The 12,932-nt window shown below is 36.2% G+C and overlaps 1 protein-coding gene across 1 annotated transcript in view; it reads left to right on the top strand.

Moving 5' to 3' along the window:
• PYGO1 (pygopus family PHD finger 1) overlaps nt 1-11,869 on the top strand; it is a 30,258-nt gene extending 18,389 nt beyond the window's left edge. Inside the window, exons 2-3 of the mRNA XM_037053943.1 lie at nt 7,255-7,340; nt 8,975-11,869. Of these exons, the coding sequence (XP_036909838.1) occupies nt 7,255-7,340; nt 8,975-10,096 (1,208 nt within the window). The 3' untranslated portion in view covers nt 10,097-11,869. The remainder of the gene's footprint in view (nt 1-7,254; nt 7,341-8,974) is intronic.
• The last annotated feature ends 1,063 nt before the right edge of the window (nt 11,870-12,932 follow it).

Here is a 12,932-nt window from a genome sequence, read left to right as displayed (position 1 = left end):
CATCCTTTATTTCCATGTCTCTGGTTCTGTTAGGCTCATTTGTTTTGTTGATCAGGTTCCACTTATAGGTGAGATCACATGATATTTGTCTTTTGCTGCCTGGCTTATTTCACTTAGCACAGTAGGCTCCAGTTTCATCCATGCTTTCTTGAGGGGTAGGAGTTCCTTTTTCTGCTGCATAGTATTCCATTGTATAAATGTGATTCACTCACTTACTGATGGGCACTTAGGCCATTTCCAGCACTTGGCTATTATAAATAAGGCTTCTGTGAACATTGGGGTACATAGGTTCTTTTGAATTGGTGTTTCAGGATTCTTAGGATATAATCCAAGTAGTGGGATCTTTGGATCAAATGCAGTTCCATCTTTAGTTTTCTGAGGAAATTCTGTATTGTTTTCCACAGTGGCTGTACCAGTCTGCATTCCCACTAACAGTGTACCAGGATTTCTCTTTCTCCTCATCCTCTCCAGCACTTGTTGTTTGTTGATTTATTGATGATAGATAGCCATTCTGATGGGTATGACATGGTATCTCATCATGGTTTTAACTTGCATCTCTCTAATGGCTAGTAATGTTGAGCATTTTTTCATGTGTCTATGGACCCTTTGTATATCTTCCTTGGATAACTGTCTGTTCAGATCCTTTGCCCATTTTTTAAAGTGGATTGTTAATCATCCTGGTGTGGAAGTATGTGAGTTCTTTTTATATTTTGGAGATCAAACCTTTGTTCGAGATATCATTGGCAAATATGTTTTCCCGTACAGTTGGTTCCCTTTTCATTTTGTTAATATTTTCTTTAGTTGTGCAGAACTTTTTAGTTTGATGCAATCCCATTTGTTTATTTTTCCTTTATATCCCTTGCCCTAGAGGATGTATCAGTGAAAATATTGCTGTGCGGGATATCTGAAATTTTCCTGCCTACATTCTCCTTTAGGACTTTTATGGTGTCATGTCTTATATTTAAGTCTCTTATTCATCTTGAGTTTATTTTGGTATATGGTGTACATTGGTGGTCTAGTTTCATTTTTTTTGCATATACTTGTCCAGATCTCCCAATACCATTTATTGAAGAGGCTATTTTTACTCCATTTTATGCTCCTGCCCCCTTTGCCAAATATTAATTGACCATAGTGATATGGGTTTATTTCTGGGCTCTCTATTATGTTCCATTCATCTATGTGTCTGTTATTTTGCTAGTGCTTTTCTTAATGTCTTTTCTTAGCCTTAGGGCATTCTTTTCCTAAATTTCTCTTTTGGTGAAGAGATATTTAGCATATTTTCAGTTTAACTTCTCTTTTTTTCTTTTATTAAATCTCAATAAAATTATAATTTAATGCTTCCATTTAAAAAAAAGTACCCCACTCTGGCTGGCATAGCTCAGTGAATTGAGCACAGGCTGCAAACCAAAGGGTTGCTGGTTTGATTCCCAGTCAGGGCACATGCCTAGGTTGCAGGCCAGGTCCCTAGTTGGGACCATGTGGGAGGCAACCGCACGTTGCCTCGAGAGAGGCAATATTTTTGTCTCTCTCTCTTTCTCCCTCCCTTCCCCTATCTAAAAATAAATAAATAAAATCTGTAAAAAATAAATAATTAATTTAAAAATCACCGTATTTTTGTAAAGGTATTGCTTTTACCCTGTATATGCAAAAGGAAAAGTTGGTAGGTAGATAGTAAGCTAAGTGTCTGGAATGATGTTAACTTAGCAGTAATGTTAGTTTCTGGCTGATGGGAATTGAGATATGTATCAGAATCTAGTCAGGAGACAGAAACCAGTTGTTTTTAACAGAAAATATTTAATATGAAGTATTGTTAAGTGATATTAAACTGAAGTGGTAAACTAGAGTGCAAAAGTTTTCTCAGGTGTCAATTGTGAAAAGCAACTACCATTCCTGAGACTGTGGGACAAAGGAGAGTTTGGAATTACTAAAATATATAAATACACAGGAGTTTAAATGCAAATCTGAGAAGGGAGTGCTGCTTAGGCTGGTATTAATGCCTCTGGGCATGGAGAATGGGTCCTTTGGGCCTGGGACTCAGACACCTGTTGCTAGTGTCTCTGAGATCATCACAACAAAGCTATTTGGGATAATAAGTGAGGTAGAACACAATATTATTTTATTCTAGATGGCTAGCCAGAACAGGTAATACCTTTCCACTTAGTATTAGAATTCTTCCTCAGTTTCTCTCAATAGGGCTTTTAAAAGTTTTTATTCATACTGATCTTAGGCATTTCTTAAGTTTATTGCTAGTTATCTTAGTTCAGTTTAGTTTTGTTCCTGTAAATGGAAACTTTTCCTCTATTTTATCTTTTAGCTGGTTGTAGTTTGTATATAAGAAAGCTCTTAATGTTTAATTATTAATTTAATGTGCAGAAACCTTCCTAAGTTTTGTTATTGTCTGTCATAGGTTTTCACCTATGTTAATTAAGATTCTCTAAGTGGCTCTTACAGAAATATTCTTTGTATTTTGTTATGTGGGAAACTATCTTCAGCACAGTGGTTTCTCTTTATGACAAGTACCATTTCTTTTCCTGTACTGCTATTGTAAAGAAATCATTACTGGTCTCCCTGCTTCTACCCCATCCCATCACCAATTTATTCTCAACACAACTGCTAATGGAATCTTTTTAAAAACATAAATCATATCACTTTCCTGCTCGAAACCCTTAAATGATCATCCATTGTTCTTCAAATAGAATCCAACTGTCTTATTATAAACTAGGTCTTAGTCTGCTTGGGCTGCCATAACAAAATACCATAGACCAATGGCTTAAACAACAGAAATTTATTTTCTTACAGTCTGGAAGCTGGGAAATCTAAGGCTAAGGTGCCAGTCATTTCAGTTCCTGGTGAGAGCTCTCTTGGTTTCAGGATGCCCACATTCTTGCGTAATCTTTTCTTGGTGTTTGCACCTAGGAAAAGAGAGAGATTCCTCTCTCTTCCTCTTCTTACAAGGCTGCCAATCCCATCATAAGAGCCCCACCCTCATGACTTAATGTAACCCTAAGTACCTCCCAAAGGACACACTTCTAAAAACCACCAAATTGAGTTAAGTGTTCAGTGTATGGATTGTGTCGGCGGGGGGGTGGGGGGGGTTGGGTAGGACAGACATTCAGTCCATAACAATCTAAAATTATCTGGTCTATGACGGTCTCTTCGATTTCTTCTAGAAATTGTTTCTTAAAAAACATAGTTTTTTGGAAAAAAAAGTTTTTTTCCCATAGTTTCTTAAAAAACACTGACCTCTTTGAAGTTTCTCAAACACATCAAGCTCCTTTCTACTTAAGAATTTTTACATATACTGTTTTGTCTGCTTGAAAGAGTCTTCCTTCAACTCGTCACATGAAAGATTTATTTAAATCAGGTCTCAGTTTAAATATTTCTTTCCCAGAAACTTCCAGTCAAGGTGGTATTATAGACAGACATGGCTTACCTCTTTGCACAACAATATCAAAATAACAATTAAAATATAGAACAATTATCACTCAGAACCATCAAAAATCTAGTTGAGCGGAAGTGTGACCACTATGGAATTAAAGAAGCCACAATCATTCAGACTAGAATCTCCAGGGCCAGTGCACCCAGTGGTCAGCCACAGACCATGTCAGAGCACCACCACCCTGCCCCTGTACAGCTGATTTTCCACAGAGGGCAGAGGTTGGTGATAAGTGGTCACAGATAGTCCTTGCAGCTGACTAGCCAGGGTAAATTCCTCCCATTGATCTGCTAACAGCAACCAAGGCTCAACTACAACAGGAGGGTGTACTCAGCCCACACAAAGGGCATACCTCAAGTACCCAGCTTGGATGATAAGGAGGCTGTGCCACAGAACCCTATAGGACACCTACTACATTAGGCCACACTACCAAGTATGGAATCAAAACAGCTCTACCTAATACACAGAAACAAATACAGGGAGGCTGCCAAAACAAGGAGACAAAGAAACATGGCCCAAATGAAAGAACAGATTAAAACTCCAGAAAAAGAGCTAAACGAAATTGAGATAAGCAGTCTATCAGATGCGGAGTTCAAAACACTGGTCATAAGGATGCTCAAGGAGCATAGGACCTCAACAGCACAAAAAAGATCCAGTCAGAAATGAAGGATACACTGATTGAAATAAGGAACAATTTACAGAGAAACAGCAGTAGAGTGTATGAAGCCAAGAATCAAATCAATGATATGGAACATAAGGAATTAAAAATCAAACAATCAGACTGACAAGAAGAGCAAAGAATCCAAAAAAAATGAGGATAGAATAAGCAGCCTCTATGACAATTTCAAGAGGTCCAACATTCGCACCATAGGGGGGCCAGAAGGATAAGAGCAAGAGCAAGAAATTAGAAATCTATTTGAAAACATAATGGAAAAAACTTCCCTAATTTGGTGAAGGAAACAGACATGCAAGGCCAGAAAGCACAGAGAGCCCTAAACAAGATGGATGGAAAGATGTCCACTCCAAGACACATCATACTGTATTTTACTGTGTGTAATGTGCACTTGTTTGCCCAAATTTTTGAGGGAAAATAAGGATGCACTTTATACACGGGTAGTGCTAATTCTGATTCTATATAAATGTTCTTCTTTTATTTATGCATGTGTGTTAAAAGCGTAACTCTAGAAAGCAGTAGATATCCATATGCAAAATAATACCTGAAAATACAATAATCAGTTTTGTTTCTAAATATAAATAAATAATTTGATGAAGAAATTAAAAAGATTTTTTCCTGAAAATTTGGGCCAAAAATGTGGCCCACCATACTCAGAAAGGTCCCCAGTCCTGGATTTCTGGCCACAGTGAAGATTCTAATGCCCTAAACATGGTATGGGAGGGTGGCACGTGGACCTGAAGGGACCATGGAGATCTCAGAACTGGTCAATCATGTGTGTGATTGACCAGTGTCATCCCCTACACTCCACTCCACTTGGGACACAGGACTTGAAGAATGACTGGGGTTAAATTTTCTTCCAATTCAGTGAAATGAGGAATTAGAGTCAAATTAGAGATTATAAAAGTAAGATTCATGCACTCTGAGTTTATGGATAGAATTCATATCTATTCCAATGGAGAAGTAATTTATTACCTAAATGAATATCATTGCTTTCCTCTCCATGGAGAAAATCACAGTGGTTGTGGGAGGGGTGCTGCGGGAGGCAGGAGTCTTCAGTGGTGAAGACATTAGACATTGAGTTTCTGCCCTAATCCCCAAGCATAGAGCACTTTCTCCTCACTGCCCTCCCCTGCCGCCTCCTGGTCTCCCAGGAAAGACCACCTTGGTGTACTGCTCTCAGGACTTAGAGGGCAATGCTGACTTGCTGTGTTTCAGACCATCTTTTCATTGTCTCACTTCGTCAGTACCCCTCCTTCATCTCAGAAAAGCAAACTCACAGGAGTTTGTCCAACTAGAGAGGCAGGATGCATGGGCTGTGCACTGTACATGGCAAAATATGGTAAATAAAATGCCAATGGTTAAAGATTAAGAGAGAATCTTAAAAGCTACAAGAGAAAAGAAGTTAGTTACCTACAGGGGAGTTCTCATAAGGCTGTCGGCTGATTTGTCAAAAAGAAATTTGCAGGCTGGAAGGTACTGGCAAGAAATATTCAAAGTCATGAAAAGCAGGGACCTACAGCCAAGATTACCCTACCCAGCAAAGCTATTATTTAGAATTGAAGGATAGGTAAAGAGCTCCCAGATAAGAAAAAACTAAAGGAGTTCATCATCAGCAAACCATTATTACATGAAATGATAAAGAGACTTAAGAAAAAGAAGATCAAAACTAGGAATAATGATATGGCAAAAATACGTATCTATCAACAATTGGATCTAAAAAACAAACTGAGAAAACAAGAAGAACAGAGGCAGAGTCATAGATACAGAGAACATTTTGATGGTTGCCAGATGGGAGAGAAATGTGAGAGAATGGGTGAAGAGGTGAGATGATTAAGAAGTACAAATAGGTAGTTACAGAATAGCCATGGGGATGTAGCCTGTAGTCTAGGAAATAGAGTAGCCAAAGAATTTATATGCATGACCCATGGACATGAACAATGGTGTGGGGATTGCCTGAGGGAATGGGGGTTGCTGGATGGAGGGAGGCAAAGGGGGAAACATCAGGACAACTGTAATTGCATAATCAGTAAAATATAATTATCTCTGGCTAGTGTAGCTCAGTGGATTGAGCTTGGACTGCAAACCAAAGGGTCACTAGTTCAATTCCCAGGCAGGACACATGCCTGGGTTGCAGGCCAGATCCCCAGTGGGGGCCATGTGAGAGGAAACCACACATTGATATTTCTCTGTCTCTTTCTCGCTCCCTTCCCCTCTCTAAAAATAAATAAATAAATTTTTTAACAATAAATAAATAAATAAAATATTCCTTTCCCAGAGTCCATGTATATGAATGAGCAGGTCTTCTCTATTCTGTCAGTTCATTGAATTTATTTATTAATCCATTACAAGTATGTAACTGTATATGCATGTACATAATTTTATTCTATCTCCTTTTGTATATGTTCAAAATTCTCCATAATAAGATTTTTAATGGAAAAATTCCATTGATAAATTTCATTAATCTCTTAGAGTCACAGTCAAGGTTTTGTTTTTGCTTGATCATACACTTTGAGTAAATAATCCCCTTTAAGAATTAAAATGCACAGTTCTAGAAATTACTTGCATATAAAGATATGTATACATGGATTTTCATTCCAAAACAGCAAAGGTTTGAAAACAATGTAGGTATCAATGGGGGAGGGAAAGTTTAATGGATTATGGTATAATCATACTATGAAATACTACTCACTTATTAGAGAATAGAGCATGTATGTAATATAGTATGTAATGACATGGAATGGTTTCTAAGCATGGTACAGACCATTGTGTATATAGTTTGCATACCATTATTTGTGTCCATGTGTAACCAAAAGGTTATGTATTATAATGGAATTTATCTGGATTATTTTTGGAAAGACAGACCAGAATCGAATAGCAGAGACTTTCTCGGGGACAGGGAACCATATGACCAAAGGTTTAAAGGCAGGAGGGAGACTTTCTTTTTCACTGAATGTATGGCAAACAAAACCCCAAAACTTTGGATATGGGGAAGATTTTTGAAGAACAAAGATAATAAAAATTTAGTATTGCTTTTATCTAATAAAAGTAGAAAATGTATAAATAGGTAATTACAATAGATAATGCTATGAGATATATAAAGTGATTTCATTTAGAATACTACATGGATTTTATTTATTTTCAGGTGGTGATAGTGGACTGGATGGGTTAGGAGGACCAGGTGTACAACTGGGAAGCCCAGATAAGAAAAAAAGAAAGACAAATACACAGGTAAATTGACATTTTCTTGTAATAACAATTTTTCTTTGCTGATGTGATCAGGTTGATGAGGTAAACTTAAATTTGGTCATGTGTTTTGTTTCCTGTTCTCATTCAGAACCAAATAGTGAATTAATTCTGCAATGATTGTGGTTTTTTTTACTGTGCAGCTAGTGCCTGGTGCTGGACTGTAAACCTAGGGTAGATATTCCAAGAGGGAAGTGTAGGCAGACAAATTAAAATGCTTATTCTTAAATATAATTTAAAAGACATCGATACCTATATTCTTTAAAAGGTTGAAAATATATTTGGACATAAGTTTAACTTGAAGTAATAATGTTCAACTATTATAATAATGCAGTAGCATGTGTGTATCATGAAGCAGTCATGGTGGAGGTATCTTTTGTCTATAACCTGTGGTTGTAATAAGCAGTTATAAATACAGGCTTTCATGGTTTTATTCTCTATGAGTTTAAAGCACTCTTTTTTTATGATAAACACTGCGAATAAGTGTGATGTGTGCACCAATGATTTTTTTTTTCCATTTTGGCCACCATCTATTAATTTTGCATTGTGTGACTAAAACTGGCCATTTATTTTTCCATTCTGAGGCCTTGAGCTTTGGGAATAAGTTAATAATTATTCCCTGAAGTTAAGCAAGAAAAAAATTTTAGATCCTGTTTATTATTTAGTTTTATGGTTATTTAGGAGTATAAAAGGTATTTTTAGTTAGAATTTTAAGTGAAATATTCTGGTTATAGGCAAACATATTAAATGAAAATTATAATGAATTTTTTTGAAGGTTAAATACTTTCAGAATTTGAAGTAACAATGGATTTTGCACTCAGAAAAGCTTATCTTAGTTCCTTTTTTAAGTGAAAGAAACCTACATATTTCTGTCATTAAGTGTAGTTTTATATAAGTATTGGGTTGGCCAAAAGAGTCCATCTAGTTTTTTCCATAAAATAAAAGGCATATTTTTTTATTTTCATTTATTTTTCACCAATACCTTTATTGATTTGGATATTTTGGGAATGTCAGCTACCTTCTGTGTGATATAACCTTGATTGTTTTCAATTAATATCTTGATTTGATCACTACCAACTTCAACTGATGTACCTGACCATGGAGCATCATCCAGAGAGAAATCTCCAGCAAGAAACTTTACAAACCACTTTTGACACATTCAATTAGTCAGAACACCTTCTCCGCACGCTGCACAAATCTTTTTGCATATCAGTTACACTTTTACCTTTCTTGAAAACAGCATAATATTCTGATAATGTTGGATATTTTCTTCCATCTTCAATATTAAAATGGCTACACAAAAATTCACCAGTTTTTGTATGTTTTTTTAACTGCATGCTTATATGACAGCTGTTGCAACACAATCTAACAAAATTGTTTTGAGTGAAGTTAAAGACAACTAAGTCCTACTAGAGCCATCTTACAGGGGGAAAAAACCCAAACTTTTTGGCCAACCCAATATTGGCCAACCCAAAAGTCAAGTGAAGAATTAAATTCTATTTCACTACAAGCGAAGTTTGACCGAAACTAGGTTCATAAGTGTTAAGATTTTATAACAGGACAATATTAGTGACTTTTTAAATCAAAAACATGTATTTTACTTTATATTCTCATTTCAGGGGCCTTCTTTTCCTCCACTGTCTGAGTACGCTCCACCACCGAATCCAAACTCTGACCATCTAGTGGCTGCTAATCCATTTGATGACAACTATAATACTATCTCCTATAAACCACTACCTGCATCAAATCCGTATCTTGGCCCTGGTTATCCTGGTTTTGGAGGCTATAGCACGTTCAGAATGCCACCTCATGTTCCTCCAAGAATGGCTGCCCCATACTGTGGTCCTTATTCGCTCAGGAATCAACCACACCCATTTCCTCAGAATCCTCTGGGCATGGGTTTTAATCGGCCTCATGCTTTTAACTTTGGGCCACATGATAATTCAAGTTTTGGAAATCCATCTTATAATAATGCACTAAGTCAGAATGTTAATATACCTAATCAACATTTCAGACAAAATCCTGCTGAAAACTTCAATCAGATTCCTCCACAGAATGCTGGCCAGGTACCTACTGACTTGGCATCTAACTTTGTCCCTGGAAATAATTCAAATTTTACTTCTCCATTAGAATCTAATCATTCTTTTATTCCTCCCCCAAACACTTTTGGTCAAGCAAAAGCACCACCCCCAAAACCAGACTTTAATCAAGGAGCAACCAAAAACACTAATCAAAATTCCTCTGCTCATCCACCTCACTTAAATATGGATGACACAGTGAATCAGAGTAATATTGAATTAAAAAATGTTAATAGAAACAATGCAGTAAATCAAGAGAATAGCCGTTCAAGTAGCACTGAAGCTACAAACAACAGCCATGCAAATGGGACACAGAACAAGCCACGTCAACCTAGAGGTGCAGCAGATACGTGCACCACTGAAAAAAGCAATAAATCCTCTCTCCACCCAAGCCGTCATGGCCATTCTTCTTCCGACCCAGTGTATCCTTGTGGAATTTGTACAAATGAAGTGAATGATGATCAGGATGCCATCTTATGTGAAGCGTCTTGTCAGAAATGGTTTCATCGGATCTGCACTGGAATGACTGAAACAGCTTATGGCCTGCTAACAGCAGAAGCATCAGCAGTGTGGGGCTGTGATACGTGTATGGCTGAGAAAGATGTCCAGTTAATGCGCACTAGAGAAACTTTTGGTCCACCTACAGTGGGCAGTGATGCTTAGTCACAGGCATTAACTGAAGTGGGTTGTTCTTCCCTCTCGTATTACAAAGGTTCAGTGACACAGGCTTTTAAATGTTTTACAATATTTTTTAAATGCACATGCAAAGAGATTATTTACTTTTTAGTTTTTACTACTATTCCACTTCATTACTAGTGCAAATTTTGTATTGTCTTCATTTGCTATCTTCAATGAGAGTAATGTATATGAGGGTGCTTTAGAAAGTACTATACAAGTAAATGCTAGTTCTTAATCATAAAAGCCTCTTGAAGTTTCAAAATAATGTATAGCAAATGTAGGCAAGTTTTGACTTTTAAAAGTTAGAACCATTGAAAAGTGTGTATTTCAGTGCTGAACTTTGGTGATACCATACTGAACATTTATTTCAAAAACTCTTTCTAGGATTCATTTAACATGTTTTCAGAAAAAAATATGCATAGCTCTCACATGGAAGAAAGTGTACAACATCTATTTTCGTAGATGTTTTTAAAAATAACAAATTATGACACCATATTGCTCCCTGACTAGGGTCCTTGAAATTAGTGACTTTCATGTTTCAAGTCAGTCTTTTCAGGATATCTGTTTGTACAGGTATGAGACTAGTGTTAGCCTATAGTAGATGTTCAGTATGTATTTGTTGATTAACTTGTGGATTGTACCACATGAAATTGCTAATATTAGATCAGTTGAAAATTGACTTCAGTTACTAGAGTTGATATAAAGTATGTTTTTAGTTGTGCTATGTAGAATTGTAACAGTATTAGGCTTTTCTTCATTTTCTTTGATTATTGGTTGTTTTGTTACTGTTTTCCAGAGAAATAAATAATATAGTATCCTCAGGAGAATTGTGAGTACTTTTAAAAACATGATTCCAATCTGGAACATATTGCAAATGAGATAGGTAGAAACATAAATTTGGCTTTAGAGCACTGTGCTGGCAAAAGAACAACTCACTGACAGTTTGAAAAATCTTCTAGGGAGGCGAATTAAAAAATGAGCCTTAAGGGAGATCAAAATTCATTTTAAGCAAAGGTTAATTAATAGCTAAGATGTAAGCTAACTTACAAACAACAATTTAAGGCCTTACAGCAGTTTTTGCTGTGACTGGGGAAAGTATAAAAATGGACCTGAGAGTATCCATTTGAGAGATGATAAAGAATGGAAACAGCTGGAGGTGAACTAATTAAGATTCAAAACATCAGAAATCCAGTTATGGGAGTGAATCATAACCCATGACCAAAAAAACCTCCAGGATACTATATGACAGTTGATAGCAACGTATACGATGGTTGGATGTTCGTGAAGCTCCCAAACTTGTACCATCTTCATTGGGACCAAAAAAGTTCTGAAGACCATGTGGTAATCTGTGGAAGGGATAATTAATCACTGCTATTTAAACCCTGATGAAACAATAACAGCAGCATATTGACAAGAAGCTAAAATTAGGCCGGAAAAATCTGACTTAAAAATATCTTTCGGTTAATAAACATGAACCCACACTTTCACATGACAGTACTTGATCTCACATGTCACAGGCCACTAAAACGAAATTAATTGAATTGGGCTATTTTGTCATGTCCATGTTAGTCACTAGGCCTTTATCCAATGAACTACCAACTTTTTCATTGTTTGGAGATTTTTGAGATTTTTCTAACAAATAACATTCTCCAATTGAGAAGAAGTAATTGAGGATTTCATCAATTTAAACTGTCTAACAAATAATGAATTTTTATAAAAATGAAGTATTTAATATCCTATTAGAAGAAAATTATTGTTGTTCATCGTACATATTTTAATTGAATAAAACTTTTTTAAAGATTTTATTTATCTTTAGAGGGGAAGGGAAGGAGAGAGGGAGAGAAATGTCAATGTATGGTTGCTTCTCATGCATCCCTGCTGGGAACTGGCCTGCAACCCAGGCATGTGCCCTGACTGGAAATTGAACTGTGGTTGTTTGGTTCGCAGACCTGCATTCAATCCACTGAGCTACACCAGCCAGGGCAGAATAAAACTTTTATATACAGTGTTTTTGGCCTACAAAAATAGCAATTTCATATGGTAATTTCACAAGGTAATATAAATTTTTCTGCATTTACCTGTGATTAGTTAGAGGTGAGTACAAAGTATTTTCAATAGTTGTAAAATAACATGTCTTTACAATTCTAGGAAATTAAAATAAACTCTAACAATAGGTACTCCTTTGTGTGAAAACTTTACCAGTTGAAGCAGGTTGAAATGCAATACTTTTGATGTATTAACTGACATTTGATGTGTTCAGTAGCATACTTGAAGATCCTGGTGTGCTTACATTGTAGCTTTTGTTAGAGACACGACATTTTCTAAATATTTAAGAACTTAGTCATGTTCTTGAAATCCTTGAGAGTGCTGATTTTTAAGACATGATGTACTGCATACTATTTGCCCAGTCCTGGCATCAGATCATGATTTTTTTTTAATGACTGAATGCAGTTAGATAGAGATTGAGTAGAACCTTCCAATGTCTGCAAGAATTAACATTTTACGTGGCAGTTCTTGAGTTGTGCTCATTGTTAATGGATTGTGCCGTCTTAAGCCCTCAGTTGCTTACAGTTTCAATAGTTGTTTTGTGAAAATGACCACCTCTACCAAGCTAGTCAAAAGATACGTGATTTGTAATGCAATTCTTTCACTTTCTATTTCCAAGTAATTTAACTTACAAACAAGTGATTTTTTTCTTTAGGTATTTAGGTCTTCAAAGTATCCTATTTAAATAAGAATGTGTAAGTATTCAAAGAACAACCTGTGGTTGATTTTGACAATGAATCATAGGCAAACTATAAGCATAGCTGGTGAATGTTTT

Source organism: Sturnira hondurensis, unplaced genomic scaffold (genome assembly GCF_014824575.4).
Source record: "Sturnira hondurensis isolate 20B ecotype Veracruz unplaced genomic scaffold, ASM1482457v3 Scaffold0008196, whole genome shotgun sequence".
Classification (NCBI taxonomy): Eukaryota; Metazoa; Chordata; class Mammalia; order Chiroptera; family Phyllostomidae; genus Sturnira; species Sturnira hondurensis.
The sequence above is the reverse complement of the archived record's forward strand: the minus strand, read 5'-3'. Positions and strand labels throughout refer to the sequence as shown.